This window comes from Pleurodeles waltl, chromosome 6, assembly GCF_031143425.1.
Source record: "Pleurodeles waltl isolate 20211129_DDA chromosome 6, aPleWal1.hap1.20221129, whole genome shotgun sequence".
NCBI lineage: Eukaryota > Metazoa > Chordata > Amphibia > Caudata > Salamandridae > Pleurodeles > Pleurodeles waltl.
Window position 1 is genome coordinate 1,196,729,044 of NC_090445.1, and position 20,772 is coordinate 1,196,749,815.

General features: G+C 42.2%; 1 protein-coding gene across 32 annotated transcripts in view; it reads left to right on the plus strand.

The window, feature by feature from the left end:
- The window catches only part of SORBS1 (sorbin and SH3 domain containing 1), a 794,498-nt gene that overhangs the window by 473,910 nt on the left and 299,816 nt on the right, over nucleotides 1-20,772 (plus strand). For 31 of the 32 annotated variants that reach the window (XM_069240476.1, XM_069240479.1, XM_069240480.1 and 28 more), the window contains 2 exons: nucleotides 3,808-3,837; nucleotides 12,708-12,862. In XM_069240476.1, coding sequence (XP_069096577.1) covers nucleotides 3,808-3,837; nucleotides 12,708-12,862 — 185 coding nt within the window. The remainder of the gene's footprint in view (nucleotides 1-3,807; nucleotides 3,838-12,707; nucleotides 12,863-20,772) is intronic. The other variant, XM_069240457.1, reaches the window with a different exon arrangement.

Below are 20,772 nucleotides of genomic sequence, written 5' to 3' on the forward strand. Positions count from 1 at the left end.
TTACCGCCACTAATGTACCCCAGTCCTGCCCAGTGAGCAAGACAAATTAATATCATAAGAGCTGTTTCACAAAAGGTTTTCCTCCGGGATCCCCATTGAACAATTATGTCTCTGTGATTTTTAGTGATCGAAAGAAAGATGTGTGGGAGAAAGAGAGACAGAGAGAGAAAGAAGGAGAGGAAAAGAGAAAGATAAATATTGAAAAGGGAGAAAAGGAGACAAGACAGTCTAGAAAGAAGGAAAAGAAAGAAGTAGAAATAATACAGGGAAACAATGACAGGAGAGAAGTAAAGAAAAACAGATTAAATATACAGACAAAAGTGCAGGAGAGGAGGTAAAGAATGAGAGAATGAAAAGAGACAAAGAAAAACAAAGCTAAAATAGTGAATGTTAGGGAGGGAGGAGAAGAAAGCAGTAGGACAATAGAAGACCAAAACAGAAATAAAGAAAAAAGAAAGCAAACAAGAGAGAAAAGAAATAGAAAGGTGAAAATAGAAATAGAAGCAGAGAAAGTAGATAGCAAAAGTGAGGAAGGAGAGAAAGAAGAAGAGCCACCAAGAAAGAGAAACTACTAGAAAATGAATTGGAGATAGAAAGAGAAAGAAAGTATATGGAGCAAAGAGAAATGAGAAAAAGTTGGAAGAAGAGAAAATTGAAAGAGACAAAAAAAAGAGAGAGAATGAAAGATGAAAGTAAAGAAAACAAACAGCAAGGCGAGAAGATAGGACAATTACAACAGTTGAGGAAGAAATGAGAGAACAGAAAGAAACAGGAGAAGAAAAAGAACGTGGCAGATATATAAACTAAAGAAAGAAATGCGTAGAGAAAGAATCAGGGAAAGAATGAGTCAGAAAGAGAGAGCATAAGTTAGTGAAAAAATGGTGAGAAAAAGAAATAAAACAAGGTGCAAAATAAATGAAAGAGAAAGAAGGAAAGAGACAGCAACAGAAGAACTAAAGAAACTAGTAAATAAAGAGTTTTCAGAAGAGGTTAGCCTGCATTGTTTTCCAAAGCTTAACATAAATGGGTGGATTGTTTCAAAGGGCTGCTTTAGGTGGTGGGCATCTGCATATTTTCGAACTAGCTGACAGGGAATTATAATGCAAGAGCTACATGGAGACAGTCTGTGAGCTACTGGTAGCTCACAATCGACTTGTTGGAGAAACCTGGCTTATAGCTACCCCAGTTTTTAAATGAGCTGCAACTTTAGTGACTGACTGATAATCTGTCTGACGCCCTCACTATAGATTGACATTAGCTGGAGAGACGCTTGCCTTATCTTGATGCTTGTGTGACAGGTACAGCACAGAAATCTCAAGCAGATAGTAAATGCAACACGCTTTATCACACTTGTGACCCACGTAAGCAATCCAGAAGAGAAGATCATTGCAGCTGATTCTTGTAGGGAAAAGAAAAAATGCTAGTTCTTCATTTAGCTTCTCTTGTGAAGAGAGAACTGCACCAGAGACTAAAGGGCAGATTTAAGAACTCCTAGCACCTCCTTGAGGCACATTTGCGTCATTTTTATTGAGGCTAATGTGGTCCAATGAGGCCAGAATCACAGCGCCAAATTTACAAAGTGGTTCAATGCATGCATTGCACCACTTTGTAATTGTTTGCGCCACATTATGCTTGCGCCAGGCATAATCTATGCAAAGGGGGTGTTACCCCCTTGTGGGAGGGGGGATGGGCAAACAAATGGAGCAAAGAAATCTAGGAGATTTCTTTGCATCAGTTTTTTCTGCACTTTTAAAAGGAAGCACATCATTGGTTACAATGGGCCTCCATTGGCTTTGCAGGATTAGCATAAAAAATGTTGACGCTAATCCTGCAAAGCTCCGAACTAGTGTAAACAATTATGATGCTAGTTCCCTAACTACTGCCATGTTGCATCATATCTTAGATACGGCGCACACATGGTGGCGTTAGGGGGGAGCTAAGGGGCGCAAGAAAAGTGGTGCTGCGCTGGGTGCGGCACCACTTTTCTTAAATCTGGCCGTAAATACCAAAGTAATAGTTGATTAAATGGAATCAAAGTAACTTGCCGTTTTAGGCATTGTTTTGGCCGACATCACCCCAGAAGATAATGCAGGACTTCAAGAGTAGCCATTGAAGTTCCTTGAGGGTAGGGTTGAGATGTTCAAACTTCTTTCATCCCTTAATTTTGCTTGCTGCAGCATGTAGAATGGATTTCAGGGGACAAGAGTGCATCTAAAAGGCAAATGAAATAATCCATGTGTGAAAGTACATGGGATTGGATGGCTCTCCTGAAGTCGTTTTCAGTGAGGAAGGGAGGGCTGGGACTTGTCTTCTTCATCTTCTTCTTTGTGTGTTCCTTGTCAGGGACAAATCCAAGTGACTTCTGTTTGTTGGTAGCTAGGGACTGAAGACATCCAGATTCATGTAATTGAGCCAAAATTGAGCATTTGTTGTTTGTCGGTATTGTTGAGTTGAAGGAATTCAGTTTTGGTTGGTTGAGTTTCATGTAGGTGTTGGACGTCCAGGTCTAATTGAGGAAGGGGCAATCAATGCCTGAGTCACTGAATGTGGGAAGCTGAGAAGACTTTCGTGTAGAGGTATTTGTCAGCAGCCTATAGAATAGGTATAGTGTTGCTGTCTGCAAGAAGAATTCAGAAGGACGCAATGTAGAGGTTGAAGGTGATGGGTGAGAGGATGGAGCGCTGGGGTATTTTGCAGGTGGCTAGTAGCTTCTGGGATAGTGAGATGCCAATCTGGATGAGCTGGTGGCGTTAGACTGGAGGTGGGTAAAAGACAGTATAGGACATAATTAAATATGTCACTTAGCTCCTAAATATTTCTGCTAAGCTAAAATAACTTAAGTCTTTCCTTTTATTATTAAGGTAAAAAAATCAAGGGCCAATGGTGTTATTTTCCAGTATGAATGCTTATAATGCTGACTTTTTATTTTTGTACTTTTATGTGGAATGTTTGCTTATATTCGAAAAAATATAAAGAAAAATAATCCAACTATTTACAATAGATTAATAAGCTTTGGTAGTAGTTTATTTTAACCATTTTAACACGCCCTACTTAAATTATTTTTGAAGAGAAGCATCAATTGAAAATAGGAAAAACAAATATTTTAATCATGTGCTTTCATTGATGTGAATTACACATTTATCTAAAGAACCTTTTATGTCAATGGATTTGTAATTAAATGTCATTTACGGGACACAATGAAATGTGCTTATGATTGTAATGTACCAAAGTTATGTGTTCTGTGATACGCCCTGTGTGTGTTCTGAGGTACCTCCTGTGAAGTGCCTCTCCTTTAGATTTTAAGAAACCAGAGGGCAATGTCTTAATTTGCATTAAATGTTACAAAATCAGCAATACCGTTCATTACCTGTGGAGTGCATTTCTTACGAGTAATGTTATGGAAACCGTCTTTTTAGGAGTATATTGCAATTAAGCATTATTTCTATTCCAAACCAAAGTTTCTGGTTATAAAAGGTGAACATTCCAAATGGTCATCCTTTCTCAGTCACGCAATCGCGGAAACGTCTTTTCACGCATTACGATTCTCATACGTTTATTTATTGATTCCTGTCAGCAACTTGTTGACACGAATAATAAACCAAAATACTTTGGACTGCTAATGAAGGTATTACTGCTTTAAGAGATGTCTACATTATTTCTGACTTTTTCACAATAGCAGGTTTGTGTTCACTTGGAAGGTCACTGAATTGGCACAGTGTAGCGCCTGCTGCTACAATGCATGAGAAATAGTGCTCACGGTATGTGTCACCAATTTATGCCACGTTTGTTTGTGCTTTCTTACTGCAGAACAGCAGAAACGGCTTAATAGCCTGACAGGTATGAAGCGCATGTCTGCTACACAGCGTTTGCTTGTTTGTGCCGGTGTGGAGTTTATTGCGATCATCTCCTGGTGTACCTTTAGCAAACACTGCCAGAAAGGACTGCTGTAACGTAAGAAATTAGACGCCGGGGCGCTGTCTCCCCATAAATGCAGTTTAGGTACTGCATTTCTCTTGAACATCATTAAAAGTGTTCCAGGTTATTTCTGGGGTTGCTTCTGCTTGTCTGTCAGCATGGCAGCAGCTGTAACAATTTTTCCACCGGGATGGGAAACTTCGCATCTTTCCTGCTCTGGTTTTCCAGCAGAATATCATGGATTTGGCTAAAAATACTAAAAGGGAAACATGCCAACCGTGGGTCAGATCGCCCCATTAGGTCATTATTATAATGTAAAAGGTATTTCCTACATTTTCTTTTCGTTTTCTCTTCTACGCACAAGCACAGCTCTCCTTGCCATCCCATTGTGTTCGTTATTTTACGTATTGAAACTGTTAAATGCTTTGAGGGGGTTAAATAAGCCTGCTGCAGAGGTAAGTGGGTAAACCCCAAAAAGTATAATCTGAATGCTAAATCCTTCTGAGTCTGATAAAATGAGTACTATTGAAATATGTAACATTAAACCAATCTTTGACACTTTAATCACTCCAGTTTGTGGTTTATTCTGAATATATACCTAGTAGTGGCATAGCTTATGACTCCAATTCCAGATAGCAAAATAGAGCAAATGGAAGGAGAGCAAAGGAGAGTATGAAATTTGGGACAAAAATCTCAGGCAATACAGATGTCCAGGATTGAATAATAACTTTGGGCCTGGCTCACAAAGGTAAATTTACACCTTTCCGGAAGTTTACTCTTGTTTGGGTATTTACAAACTATGAGTTAATAGTATGTTTAGAACTGCAGAGACTTATCAGTCAGGGCACACATAAAAAGATAAGACAGGCCTAAATGTAGGCAGCGAGCCAAGAAAACATTATTTCATTGTAACATACTACTAGCACTTGTCCACATTTGGTAACAGATGTTGCAAACAGCAACAGTAATTTGTATACATTATTGTGCCTTCATACAACAGGGACATATTTGCCCTACCAATCCCTTTGCTGATTTTGAAAATGTTCATACTCATGGGATTTACCTCATTTTATCTTTCCTTAAAGCCCATTTGCAAGCAGATGCTGATTTCTAAGTTCTGGTGTTGAACTCCAGAATAAATCTAGCCAATGTATTGTCCTTTCATATTGAACAGTAAAACTATTCACGTAGGAATTACTGTGCTACGTGAGTTATTACTTGCGATGAAAGTACGGATGAAAGTACCACTGCCGTTTTAATACATGTGCATCTGGTTAATGCTAATTGGAATTGAAATAATAATACATTTATTTTTAAAAAAATAGTGTATGTAGTAGGAGTACTTAGAATATGTGAGTGTTGACAAAGAAATGTATATTTCAGTTACGTGTATTACGTTTCAGTTAGTGCCTAAATTATTCCAGACTGTCCCAGTATCTTGAATTCTGACCTCACGTCTTATATTTCCAACGTCATGCTTTTACATATAGGTGTGCGTTCTGTAAAATAATAACCCATCTTTATGTAATTAATTGAAAGAGAGCTAATAGTGAATTGGACACAGCCACATCCAAATTATAATTGCTAGTTGGCATTATTCTTTCCCTGAACACTACACGAATGGGGTAAAAACAAAAAAGAAAGTTTGTGTTGTATTTCACGTTCAATGCAGTGTTGTTTGCTAAGGGGACCACGAGACCAGTGGTGCTTATTTGAATCATGCATTTATATATCCTAATCATATTTCAGTAACTGTTATATTTTTTACTTTATATCTTGATCTTTTTGTGCTTTATGAATATAAGCATGCTGATCACTTTTCCCTGCCCCAAAAATGCATGCAATGCTGTTAGAATGTGTATCTTGTTTTCCAAAAAGCATTAATGCCACAGAATATTAACTAAAATGTTACTCTCACTTGCTGCCTTGCACTTACAACAATTATAATGCAAAGTATTTGGAGCTTCATTACAAATGTCACATATGACACATGCTTTTTATACCCTGCACAACTCTAAACTAGAGTGTTTTCTTGCATTTAAGTTTTCTTGCAACAAAAATAGATTATCAATAAAGAAAACGAACATATGTGTTCTATATGACACATCTTCTTTCGCTGTAACAAGTACACAATATCTTTTTTCAAATATATACTCCTCTGTTGTGTTTGTTAGGTACGATCTCAATTCGTTTCTCAACAATACAATCATAACTGCATTTTCGTTTCTGAAGGAGTTGTTTAGGATTTTCATCTATGTCTACTATGAAGATCACACATCATATTTCTTCTTTATTAACAGCTGTCTGACTCAACTTTGCGGAGTCTTTGAACAGAATCAGTTTTTTAAAGTCATGTATTGCTATGTTTTGAATAAGTGAAGAATATGTTTTAACTTTACTTCTACTTCTACACACATATTTACACTTTCGGGTCTTGCAACATATCTTCTGATTTTGATGAAGACATTATGCTTCAATATGCTTTATGACAGGGTCTTCATCATAATTCTTTGCTGACAGAATATTTTATTGTCATTGACACTTCAGAAATAGTATCCCATACTGTGTCTTGGTTCCCTATCCTCTTTGACCAATTTTTCTTTTTAAATGTTGTGATACATTTTTTGTCAGTAAATCACCAATGTCAATAATAACGTAATGTGTAACCAGTATCAGTTCCTGTGAGGTCATTGTAGTGATATGTTGATAGTGAAATCGTATGCAGTGTCATGTCAAATGTCGTCACCAAATTTTGGTGTGCATCCAGTTTGCACTTCTGGTTGGTATTATGGTTGTGTGAGGTGTATTACAGATAGACAATTCAGTATATCCAGGCACCTTTCATAGCTGTTATGTTTTGCTGTTTGTCACTTCACAATTTGATTGGCCTGACAATCCACTTCCTTCTCTTATGGTGGTCTATTCCCTGGTGGCACAACATCAGCATCTGCATTCATGGAGGGATAATATTGACTCAGAAGTACCTTAAAAGAATACTCCCAAGGAGATTGGGGTTGCATTCTTTGATTTTTGGTCAACAAGCTCATTCACAGTACCTGTCCAGCTTGCTCTGCCCGCTCATAATCATTCACAGTCATCTATACCATGACTAACACTCTCCTTGATGTGAACCTGAACTTAGTTTCTTTAAATGTTAAAGGGCTCAACCATACTATTTAAAGGACACATTTTGAGAACTATCTTTATAAACTTAAAACAGATATAGTAATATTGAAGAGTAGGATAACTGCTAAGGGGATATCAACATTTGGGCGAAACTGAATCAGCAGCATTCTTTGTTCTTCAGCCATCAACAAAAAAAGAGGGGTGATAATTCTGATTTCCAAAAGCTCTAACCTATTCATAAACTCTCACTTTTCTGGTGAGAGGAGATGGATCCTAGCAAAACTCTCCAAATAGCCAAAATTATTTTCACATCCTCAACATACATTGTCCAAATATTGATAATCCAGATTTCTTGTTCTCCTTGACTGTTCCCTTAGACCAAATCCCCAACAAGGATTGAATTATCATTGGTGGGGATGTAAATCTTACCATGGACTTAACTCTTGATAGGCAATCCAGATCAACAATGTTGCCCCCTCTATCACATAAGTCACTAATTAAATTATGCTCTAGATTAAATCCACAGGACACTTGGAGACTACACCAGGGATCACGCTTATTTCACCACCCCTCACAACTATACTGTTGAATTGATTACATCCTGATATCTTAAACACACACTTATCTGATCGACCAAACAGACATACTCCTGAGACTAGTTTCTGACCACTCAGCTATCACCCTTTCTCTTCTAGGTACCAACAAGTGACCTTCTAGTAATGGAGGTTTAACAATGAATCAGAGATGTGTCGTCCAAATAACTCATTGAAAATAGCGTACTTAAATGTATCAAGGAAAATGCTCCCTTGGATACTTCACCCTCACCCTATTGGGACACACTCAAAGGTACTATGAGGGGGCACACTAATTGACGGCCTGTTAGTGCCTGAAAAGGAGATCAAGTCCCTGGAGGCTTCTCACATTTCCAGCCCAAATGACCACAGCCTTTCTACCCATACCAATAAAAAATAGAAATACAGTAGGATTATGAGATAGACGGTGGGGGTCTGGATTAACAAATACAAAAGCTTAAAACTCTGTGAGGCAAACAAAGCCGGTAAAATGCTGGCATCATATTTAAAACATAGACAGTACCACAAGGGTGCTACTGCTCTTAAAGATAAACTGAACCTTTCCCAGACAAACCCTCAAAAAATGATGGACATCTTCAATGATTTTTTATAAATCCCTCTATAAAGATAACTGTATCTCTTCCAGTGGGAAATGCAACGAATATCTAACTAGCATATAACTTCCTACCATTACTGACCTAGAAAAAAAAAAAACCTTGCTCACCAGTTACATTAGATTAAATCAAAGAGGCTATCAAATCTCTTGAATCCGGGGCCGGACTGTTTTTCCACTAATTTCTATTACATTTTTGTCTCCACTCTGGGCCCTATACTTCTTGATCTCTTCCAACAGTTTTCTAAATCCGTCTCCATCGTAGGCACAGTGAGCAAAGCCACCAATGTAATGATCCCCAAAGAGGGTAAAGATACATTCCCTGTTTAAAACTACAGGCAATTTCATTGAGCAAGTGGGACACACATATATACACAAAACTCCTCTGTAAGAGTTTAGAACCTCTATTTCCACACCTGATCAATCACACATAAGTGGATTTCATGATAAACCTCCTTTCTAGTGATAACACCCAACTTCTATGCCACATTATTCATAAGGCTAAATCTACAAATACAGATACCATGATGATCACATTAGATGTTGAAAAGGCATTCAAGAGAGTCTCTTGGACTTTCCTATGTGAAACTCTTCTAAAATTTAACTTGGGCAAAACCTTTACTAAAATGGTCATGGCTCTTTACAGTGGCCCCTCTGCCAAAGTGAGAACTGGAGGACTAATATCCTCTTCTTTTAATCTCAAATGGGGCACTAGACAAGGCTGTCCTCTTTTCCCTTCTTTATTCATTTTGACCCTTGAACCTCACTTCATAGTATTCAGATGAACATGCCCATCTCCGGTGTTTCCTTCAACAAATCTACGGTGAAAGTTGCAGCTAACGCTAATGATATTCTGATCATAACTAATAATGCTAATCAGTCAATTACTCCATTATTACAGACAATTGACGAATACGCTTTAGTCGCTGGTTAAAAAATTAAAAAAGACAAATCTGAAGGCAAGGGATTAAGCAATATCTGTACTTGCGACCCACTAAGCTCCCTAGGCCTGTTTTGGCAACCCCAATTCATAAAATATTTGGGCCTAGAAATTAAATCGGACTTATTAGAAACCCTTCAACATAATGGAAAAGTGACCCTGAAAAAGATTGAAAATGTTTTAGATTGTTGGAACCCTAAATTCATCACCCATTGGGGTCAAAATTATGGCAACTCCGATTGTCAACTACCTTATATGCATGCTCCCTCTAATATTGCCGACTTCCAACATCAACTTGCCAAATTATTAAATACTTTTACATGGCAGTATTTCCATGAAGAAACTACACCTCCTCACAACAATAGTAGGAATTAACGTAGCATATTTAAGAAATTACCAAACTGCTTTCTTACCCTGACAAGCCTCTTTATGGCTCTCCCCTTCTCAGAACTACTCCTCCACCTGGCTAAATGTTGAAAAAGGCATTTTAGGAGTTTTACACCCCATAGCGCTTCTAGCTATTAGAAAGATTCCCTCCCTCACATGTAAATAAATCCTAAATAATACAAGAAGGGCTCTTTTGAGGATCAATACATTATTGGATATGCCAGTTGCCCCATAAACATGGCCTTATTGTGGTATAACTCAAAATCAAGATTCAAGGTGAGTCCATATTTTTGGGCGCTCATGGCATCTAAATGAATTCATTTCCTGAAACAATTGGGATCCCAACAAGCCCCTCTCTCCTTCAGAGAATTGCAACAGCAATATTCTCTATCAGATGTAGAATGGTCTGACTTTCTTAAGCTTAAAGCTAATTTATCCAAAACTAAAACTTCCAATGTGGACCACTCTCTTGGTGGCTGATTTGGAAATCAGTTGTCTGTCACAAAATCACTCTCTCCCTATCCCAAACAAAGTACTGTCTCCTACACTGAACATTCTGGACATGATCTCACCTTTACAAACTGTCTCTCAGAAAGGATTAAGCATGTTGGAATTGTATCAATGCCATTGGTGACCATAACCATTTGCTCTTTTATTGCAGTGCTGTCTCACATTTCTGGAACTGTGTATTTGATTTTATTCCAATCCTCTTTGGAATACAACTCAAACAAGACTTTCTTTCACATACACAAGGCTTCCTTGACCCAAGGCTAAAACCACACGATGATCTCCTCCTGTTAGCCACATTAATGTCTGCAGCCTGTAAGTCTGTCCTCAACAACTGGAAAAATACGGCTGCCACCTTTTCAAACCCTGGTTGAACTGGATCTCTTACCTATGTGGTGCCGATAATGTGTCCCTTCAAAACTCCCCCTGGAAACTACAATCCAGATTTCTCTAGAAGACAGAGGATAACTATTTTGCCATCAACAAACCACTGTGAACTCCCTAATATATCCTGGAAGGATATTTAGGGTTTTTCAGCCATTATTTCCCACTATACCTTCTTTTGCTCATTGTCAGATATCTACAGGTCCGAATCAGGTTTTCTATAATTTCTTAATCCAGGGTTGTTATCCCTACAGTTATAATTTCTTGATTTATTATTTGTTATTTTTATGTTCTACGTTACATTCATGGTTGCTTAGTGTTACTCTGCTCTCTCATTAACTGCATATTGTTGTGTTATTTTCCTTTTATTATATTAATCATTTTTGTACAAGAGAATATCATACTTTATAGCTTTTGTGTCGAACTATTGTTTCATGGCATTTGTTTGTTCTTTTTTTATAAAATCTGATAGAGTTCTTTGAAATAATTCATTTTTTCACCACCTCTCACAACGTGCACATTCTCTAATGTTAAAGATACTCTTATTTAAGCAATGGTATTTTCATCAAATACACCTAAATACATTTGCATCCTTGCATATGTGTAAGAACTCTCATTTGTTTTCTACAAGTTAATCTACAGTTACAAGTTAGAATGTGTGTAAGCAATAGGGGTGATCCATAGAAGGTTTCTAAAAAAAATTAATACATATTTTGTAAATAGAAAGATATATAATTGCTTTGAAGTTATTGTTACTATGAGACTTGCAGATTTCACTAAATAAAGAGTGTAAGAAATTGGGGTTTTGATAGACATGGGGTGAAAACCCTTCTCAAGTAACAGTCACAGTCCTTGTCAGGGTGAACCACAAAAGTCACTAAATTACCCTGTGCATAACCCTGTGGTAGCTTGGCACAAAAGCAGACAAGATTAATTTAGAGGCACTGTGCTAAGTATTTACGCACCACACAAGCAGTAATCAACAAGAGATATCCCATACCAGTTTAGAAAAATTTAGTACATTTAATAAATAGAATGAGACCAAAAATGACAAAAATCCAGCAAATAAAACCAGACATATGCAGTTTTAAAGGTTTAAGTAAAAATAGCACAATGAAGCAGAAAGCACCAACTGGGGTTATCGGGTCGTGCTAGACCGGGACAAACTCAAAGTTTAGGCCAGCCACGATGGAGTGTGGGCTGGATACAGAGACCAGGTTAGCCCCACTGAAAATGTTACCTTCTCAGAGTCCGGCGTGTGGAATTCAAAACTTCAGGATTTCAGAGGAGGATCTAAACTGAAGCTAGCCAAGGTTCGAGCCTTGGGAGGCACCTCTTGGGGATCAGGCACGCACTCCAGCACAGGCCAGCACAGCTCAGACAGGTCCAGCTGCAGGTCCAGGTAGGTCCAGGCAGGGCAATTGCAGCAGGTCAGCTGGGCAGTTGCAGGAGTTTGTTCTGTTCCTGTAGCTTAGAACAGGACAGTGAGCTGACCCTTGGAGTCACTCAGGCTAGCCTAGGAAGAAGAGCAGGTCCAGTCTTCCATCTCAGAGAGTAGGTAAGGCCTCTGATGAACAAGGGAGGCCTCAAGCAACAGGGCATTCCTCTTGGGAACAAGTCAGGCCTCAAGCAGTAGATTAGTCCTTTGGTAGCAGCAGGGCAGCCCTATGAAGAACAAGGCAGGCCTCAAGCTGCAGGGTAGTCCTCATTTGCAGATGTGACCCAGGATATGTGTCAGCTCAATCTATGGAACATCTCAAATGAAACGCTATGCTATGAAGTTTACATATAGTTGACAGAGGTCAATATTTGGTAGCCTGTTAACTTTTTGTGAAAGTTTTCTTAAATCTAATAACAGTATAAAATGACCTGCCTCCCTCCCTTAGATTCAGAGTGATCAATGATTGACTGATCAGTCAATTTGACTTTTTGGAACCTTTCAGAGTGCTCTGCAGATGACACATGCACGTTTGCTTGTGTAGACTGGCACAAAAACGGGAAGTCTAAGTAGGCAAAGATACAAATATCGAGAGATAGAAGGAACTACATACTTGGCCAGCAGTAGTCCAATTAACATTTATTTATTTATTAAGAAATATTGGGTTTGGGGTATAAGTAAGGAATTCTGTGGCATCAGTGCTTGGAGGTATCATGCAACCCAAAGGCTAAAATAGATTGCATGACATATTAGTTGTGTGCTTTGTAGACTAACGCCTATTTGTGTGCTAGCATCTTATGCTAACGTTTTCCTACTGTTTGTAAGATCCTGTGTTAGACACGTCCACATCTGTTCAAGACAAAGCCAATACAGACAAGTTACAGAGTGAGAAAATGTCAGTGGATGACAGAAGAAATGCTACGAGGCCTCCACATTACCTGAATGATATGGCAACGGATGATATTGGAATTCCAATAAGAGTAAGTTATGGGCATCCAATAAAAGTACTGTAGCTAAACCTTGAATGTATAAAGTTATAAAACATGCTTCAAAAGGGAATTGCCATATATTTTGCTTCTGCATGTTTTGTGTGTCTTGTGCAGTGTTGAAGTGATTTATTAGACAGCAGTTACAATGCATAGATTTAATTATGTGCTGTCAGTCAAGGGCTAGTAGGACCACCATGTCTCTATCCATCTTGCCTTAGCCACATTGATCCTTTGTACATGTATTATTCTCCTTTAATTGCTTAGTTCTGTAACTCCACTGCTGCTGCTCCAGGCATTCCTGTATTGTTTTAAAATGTTGTATCCACCAGTTCTGCTTTACCAATTTCGTGCATTTTAAAATCTTACTTTCTAATGTTGCCTTCGAGCCCCCTTGCTATACTGAATCAGGATTTTTAGTTTTAGAAGGACTCTCCTGCATAACGTTTTTGCTCCCGGACTGACCGTATTCCATTTAGAAAATGTGATAGCTTTTTAACATTCACATCCCTATACTGGACGTGGGTGAGATTCCCAATAATTGTTTTCTGTGAGTAAATGTGTCTGACAGCTATCAGTGCAGAAGTATGTCACACCAACAACAAACTACATCAGGATACTTTCTGCAGGAAATAAATGGGACTGACTACATTTGCAGGGGTTTGAGTGTTTAGCCCCTGATGGATTTAACTTTTGAGAATGGGATGATATTTCCTTTGAAAATGTGGCCCTAAGGAAGTTGGGGAGTACGATCAAGTCCTCAGAGGTTGGGGGGGAAACGGGGGGGGGGGGTTAATTGATGCATGGTAAGGCAGAATGGCTGTGCATGCTCCAGTTTCCTCAGTGACATTGCAGATCCTATCTGGTTGCTGCTAGATGAAGAGTCTGATCACAATGCAGTTGGATGTGGAATTTTGATTGAGGTATCTGGGATGTCACTGATGCAGTTCTTGGTGATCTGGAAGATATAAGTGCAGTACGCTTCTATATATACCTCTGTTGATGGCTTAGCAGATTGCCTTAGTTTTGGTGATGTATTTTTGGCAGGTAGATAGATGTGTTTTAAAGTCCCCAATCTTTTTGCCTCAAAGTACCATCTCCACGTAGTCTCTTATTTTTGGATAGCACAGTCACTGTTTGCGATCTATAAGGTGCCTATACGTACAAGGGCTTGGGTTATGTAGACAGGGCTTTAATGAGTCTTAAATATTGATGGGAGAATTTCATCAGTCTGTCTGCATTACCCTTTATTACTATATACTCCTTTAACAGACCTCTGTTCCAGCAGGTCCAAAAGGTAGCAACACATTAAAATCTCTTGCAGCAGCACTGACTGCCGCTCTTTCTCTTCTCTGGCAGTCAACCAGTGAAATCTGTTGCATGCTTATCTCAGTTTTTCCTTCCTTCCACAATTGAAAACATTCTTCTACTATTAGTGTTCATCAGGTGCTTTTCCTCGCTGTCCTTCCCAATATCTTTGGATAACTGTGCACTTCACACATACAAATTACAATAATAATGATAATCGTCATCATCGTCATTTATGTATGGGTGTGCTTTACTCACCAACACCTCTACAGTGTCACTCATGAAAGTCTTGAAATCAAGTCAACGAGAACAATACAGCTACAATGTGTTACTATGTGTTACTGCAACAGGCAAGACAGAGTGTATTCCTGGATCCTGTGCCAAGAGGCTCTTTGGGTCATGTGCCAAGAGGCTCTTTGCCTCTACATTTGGCTGGACATCAAGCCATATATCTGGTTGTAAACCATTTGGCATAACGTTTGAATGCCAGGGTAGATGAGCTGAGCTCCTGACACAAGGAGGATCACACAAGGCTATTGCATCCTGAGTTGGTGTAGAAATCTTCTAGCAACGGGGACAACCCTGGTTAGATATTTTCACCACCATTGAGAATGCGCAGGATCACATTTGCTTGCTGGAGTTCCCACAAAACCCATCTACGAGATGCATTCAGGCTAGAGTGGAAAATGGCACTCTGGTACGCCTTTCCCTCAACTGAGTCCAAATCCTCCTAGTTGCTCCGGAACAACTGTCCCTTAATCAGGATTCCAAAAGAGCAGGGTTCTGCACCCCAGCCTGTGCAATCTACACCTCCATAAATGGATTTTGAACAACAGCACTTGACTGTGTTCCATCTACCTCCTGAGGTAGTGAATGTTATCCTTGGTACGCAGTTCCCCTCTACAAAATCATTTACGCAATGCACTGGGACAAGTTTGTGGCCTGGTGTGGAGCCTGCAACAAAACCCCAAGGCACCCTAAACTTGCTGATGTTTTAGTGTTTTCTTTGTCTTAGGCCCTTCGAGGACTTGCGGTGGGTACTATTAAAGTTTATCAGTCGACCCTTTCAACGTTTTGCGTTTACCTGACCAGCCATCCTTATTTGAGTCACCTGTTGTGATGAGGTTTTTAAAAGGCTTCATATATATATGTTTCCTTCAAAATTCTTTGTGACCCCCACAATGGGATTTCAATTTGTTTCTTACTTCTCTTATGCTCATTCAGTTCGAGCCGATGCGTAGTTGTGCATTGCCTCTCCTGACTGAAAACTGTTTTCCATGTTGAAATTACTTTTTTTTTTTGTAAACAAAGTTTATTAACAATGATCTGCAATAAACAGTACAGCTATTTACGAGCGTGGTTGACTGTGGTGCTACATTTCTCCAGTCATCGATGCTTATAGCGACCCAGTTCTATTCAGTGCCATTGAAATACCCAATATTAACCTCCTTGCTCGGTAATATCAGTTCATCTATCACTATTTGCTTCTCTAATATTGATCATTCAGCGATCAGTTTGAGTGTCAGGCTGATCTCGTTCGCTTATCTGATGTATGGGTATTCAGTCATTATTAGGGTCATAGTGCTGCTGTCAGTTGAGAAATTGCTTATCAGGTGAGTGCATATGTTGCTTGGGCTACGTGCTGCTAATCCCCTCCCTCCCCCCCCCTCAGCTTTAATCCTATGATAATGATATGGTCTATCTGGTCATATTGGTCCTGCTCTGTCTTGCACGGCATGGGGGGAGGGTTCTGTCTATTTTATTCTATAGTTTGCGCTGGCTGCTCTGGACGCTGTGTCTCCTATGCTCTTTAGGGGTATCTGTTTTCCGGTATGTTGGGCTATATGGGGGCGTTCCCACTCGGGTCTGAGTGCTCTACCCGCAGTGCTATGACTATCTGATCCCAAGCCTCTTTCATCTCTGGGGACCCCTGGCCTATCCTTAGCTCCGTGTAGAGCGCCGCTCCCTCACCTTCTGCCCATTTCCTGAGCTCTCTTTGCCAATCTCGTAGTCAGGTCCCCCTGGGGTCTTCCAGTTTCTCGTTATCTCTCTTTTGGGTAGGACAAACACGAGGTCTTGGAATCTGCTAGTGGCCTTATTCTTGGGAGTGTGAGGAAACCAGTGGAGTATGCATCTAGCTGGTGTGTGGGTAACCTCGGTCTCAATAACATTAGCCACCTCCCCCACCACCACGTCCCAATAGGATCCCAGCCGGGAACAGGACCACAGCATATGGAGAAGATCTGCTGCCCCTGTGTCGCAGCGTGGCATATCGCCTCCCCCACGCCAAAGTGGTCTCGTAGTCTGAGTGGGGTGAGGTAGGCCCTATGGAGCACATAGAACTGTATGGGCTGAAATCAAGCGTTTCTGGACACCCTAGGTGCTCTTTCCAGGATACATTCTCAGTCTGCGTCCAGTATCTGCATCTCCAAATCATGCTCCCATTTCTGTTTAAGGTCTGTCAGGGGGATCTCCTCCTCTGCCCTGATCGCCCTATAAATTCTTGTGACTGCCTTATTCGTGCAGCCTGTTGTCAGTAAGTAATTGCTATGGCCGTGTTGTGGGGATTCGACAGCTCCTTTCCCCCAATGCCGCCCCACTGACCAGGTGAGTGCGCGGTGTAGTAGGAAGTGACCCTGCGGGAGGTCATGTTCTTGGGGAAAATCTTCAAAGGGTAATAGATTGCCCTCCCTAAATAACTCCCCTATTCGCGTGACTCCTGTCTCTTCCTATGTGAGTAGGTCTCTCCTCTCTCCAATTCCAGGCAGCCAGCGGAGCCAGGATAGTGGCATATCAGGAGAGTACGGCGTGTGTAGTCCCGCCCTTCGAAGGGAGGGTCTCCAGCATCCTTGGATAACAGAAGGCTCCAGAGGCATCGTCAGTCCTCGGCCTGTGGTATTAAAAAGGATTCTAGCCAGCTCAGCAGCCGGGGGAACCTCCAGGCCTTCCACATTTTCTCCAGCTCCTCTGTCCCCCACCCATCTCACTAACTATTGCAGCTGTGCTGCTAGATAATAGGCCTCGAAATTGGGTACTGCCAGGCCGCCCCCCACGCGGGTCTTTTCAGTGTCGTCAGTGTAACTCTTTGTCTGCCCCCGATAAATGCAATTATTGCCAAATCCAATTCTCTAAACATGGCACGCGGCACCCAGTGCGGTAATGCTGCAAAATAGTACAGCAGTCGGGGTAACGCCACCTTCTTTAGGAGGGAGACCCATCCAGCTACCGACAACTGGAGCGATCCCCAAAAACCAAAGCTCGATCTCAGTGCCCCCATTGCCCTTCCAATGTTGCCATCTAGAATGTCCAGTTGAGAGTGAAATATTCTCACCCCCAGGTAGGTGATGCATCGCGGTTCCCAAGTCACTCCGCCCAACTCTGTCAGCGTCTCAGTCCCCGCTACCATCGGGAAGAGGAAAGACTTTTGCCAATTGACCCATAACCCCAATGTCTGTCCGAAGTGTGCTAGTAGTGTCTGCACCCCCTCTCTTTCCGGGCCAGTGTTTTGTAGAAATAAGAGGAGGTCATCTGCATAGAGCACGATCACATGTCGCCGGCCGTCCTTTTCCAGACTCCAATACCAGGTAGCGGTTCTGGCCTGTGCAGCTAGCGGCTTTATTGCCAGAGCGAACAGCAGGGGCGACAGCGGACACCCCTGTCTGGTGCCCCTGCCAATTGGGTATTGTGTCGAGATATATGTTCCCGTCCTAAACCTAGCCTTGGGGGTCTGTGTAGAGCAACCGCGTCCATTTAATAAAGCCTTCTCCGAGGCCCATATGAGCTAGGACCCTGTATAGATATTCCCATTCCAGGCTATCAAATGCTTTTTCTATGTCTATGGCAAAGACCGCGGATCCTAGGTCCGTGGAGGCTGCCGATTCCATAAGGGACAGTAGTCGGCGAACATTCTGGGCAGTGCCCCTTGTAGGGATAAAGCTCGTCTGATCCGGGTGGACCAGCTGTGTCATGAATGGCAGTAATCTTGTTGCTAATACACGGCTCAGTATTTTGTAATCTGTGTAAAGCATGGAAATGGGCCTATATGCCCCTCCTTCATCGGGAGGTTTGCCTGGTTTGAGCAGTGGTACTATTAATGCTTCTCCTGTCGAGGTTGTTAGACGTCCGGTCGCTCATGCTTCGTTATACAGCTTCGCCAGCCTAGGGGTAAGTGTCTGTGCGTAAGCTGCATAGAACTCAATAGGCAGGCCATCAGTTCCGGGGGTCTTCCCACGGGCTAGACCCGCAATTGCAGTTCCGACCGCCGATTCCTCAATATCCCCGCCCAGGGTTTCCCGCTCCTCCTCGGTCAAGTCGCAGGACGTCAGTACCGATAGAAAATCTTGCATCTCCTCTTCCACCCCTTGGGACCTGCTAGTGTAGAAGGCAGAGTAATAGTTGCGGAAATACAAGTTGATGTCATCTTGACGATAGAGCTTTTCACCGCTTGGAGCAGTTTTCTCCATTATTTGTGTCCCCCTCTTGGCGGGGTTAGCTATCCATGCCAGCAGCGCCCCTGTTTTATCCCTTTCGGAATGGGCCCTTGCGGTGCACTGCCTATAATCAAAGCATCTTAGTGTTTCGGTATACTCTGCCACTCTCTCTCTGGCCGCTTGCTCTTCCCCACGCTGCTCTGGCTGATTCGGCGAGAGTTTCTCTAGCGACCTGAGTTCATTTTCTGCAGCCTCAATATCCCTCAACAAGGACCCCCTAATGCCTATAGAAGCCGCCATTCAGCGACCGCGCACTACTACCTTAAATGCCTCCCAGAATATCTGCGGCGAAGGGGCAGTGGGCTCGTTATCCTTAAAGTAATTGGTTATGTGGTCCCTAATCTGTTCTCGGAAAGCGGGGTCCGTCAGCGAATCAGGTTTGAGCTTCCAGGTGGGGATGCATGTGAGAGCTTGAGCCCATGCCAAGTGTATTAAGAGTGGGTTGTGATCGGAAATGGTTTCCCCAGATATTCTATACTGCACACCTGTATGCTCACCCCTGGGGTGCTTAGAAGGTGTCTAGCCGCACATGAAGATCATGGGCAGCAGAATAATAGGAATACTCCCCAGTCCTCTGGTTCAAGGTTCTCCATATGTCTACCAGGTGCCATTCTGGCTGCCAGGCTGTGAATCTTCTAGCAAGCATATTAACCGGTGACTCCTTCAGCGGAGGGTGTGACCTGTCTATATCAGGGTTCGCTACACAATTGAAGTCCCCCCCAATCAGTACCGAGTGCAGAATGTGTGGTGCTAGTGTGGCTGATAATTTATTGAGAAATGCGTCCTGGTCTAAGTTAGGGGCGTATACATTGATCAGTGTTATGTCTCGTCCACCCAAACGGCCAGCAGCCAATACATATTGTCCGTCAGGGTCTATTAGCGTGTTAGTGACCTGGAACGGAACCCCCGCCCTAATCCATATCAGGGTGCCCCCTGCATATGCCAAATAAGTAGTGTAAACCAGCTGGCCCCTCCATCTCCTCTGCAGAGCTGCTCCCTCAGCGGCCGTCAGAGAGGCATTCAGTTGCTGGAGGCGTTTCTTAATATCCAAATACGTTGCCCTTCGTCTCTGCACCTCTCTGTAAAAATCAGGGAAGATACGAATCAATGAGTTTTCGAGTCGTATTTCTCTCGTTTTTCTGGCCTGGGCCAGTATATGATTCCAGTGCGAAAAAGTGCGAGAGACCTTCTGGCGCAACAGCTTCAGCTATCCAGCGCTCCAAGAACTCAGGAAGATTACTCTGTCCAACTTTTTCAGGAAGACCTATGATGCGGATACTGTTTCTTCTGGATCTGTTTTCCGCATCTTCGGCTCGAGCCACAGGGATTTCTCTTTGTTTCTCTAATTTAGTTATTCGAACCTCTGCTGCCGCCAATCCAGGGCTGATGGTGTCTAGCGTCCTCTCCGTCGTCGTTACTCTCTCCGCTAGGCGGCGCTGGTCTTCTCGGAGCAGGCCTAGGTCGACCGCCAGTGAATCAATCTTTGTCTCGAGACTCTCCCAGGAGTTAGTGATGGCCTGCATAATGTCTACCAACAATGGGTTTTCAGGTAAGTCTCTGCTCCCGTCGGTGCGCAGTGTTTCTGCTGTGTTGGGCGGTGCGCTGCCCCGCTGTGTCTCTGTCTCCCCTATCGTGTCCTTTTTCTTCCCAATTTTGCCCATCTTGAGTTGAATAGGAGGGCGCTATGCTGTAGTCTGCGTCTCTGGCTGCTTTAAGCCAGCGTCGTTTGGAGGTGCTGCGCTGTTCGCCTCTTCGTGCTGCCCTCAGGTAAGGCACCACGGAGCTCTCATTTCAGTCGGATATTCGTTTCGTCCCCATTCCTCCCCCGGATCCAAGGCAATGTTACAGCGTCCATTGGTCTGCAGGGCTCTCTTCTGGATGATCCTTTTGGGTGGGGGTGGGGGGGAGGGGTTGCATCTTGCAGTCTCCCCTTGGTTCGTACGAGAACCAGCTGCTCTCACCTCACTCCGTCACAACCCCAGCAGTCCCCAGGGCCCTTTGCAGTGACAGAGTCTTATTTATGCTTTTATATTGGTCGTGTTGTGCACCTCTGGCCTTAGTTCGCGTTCAGTCTCAGCTTCTACTCCCCAACTAGCTCAGGCCCCA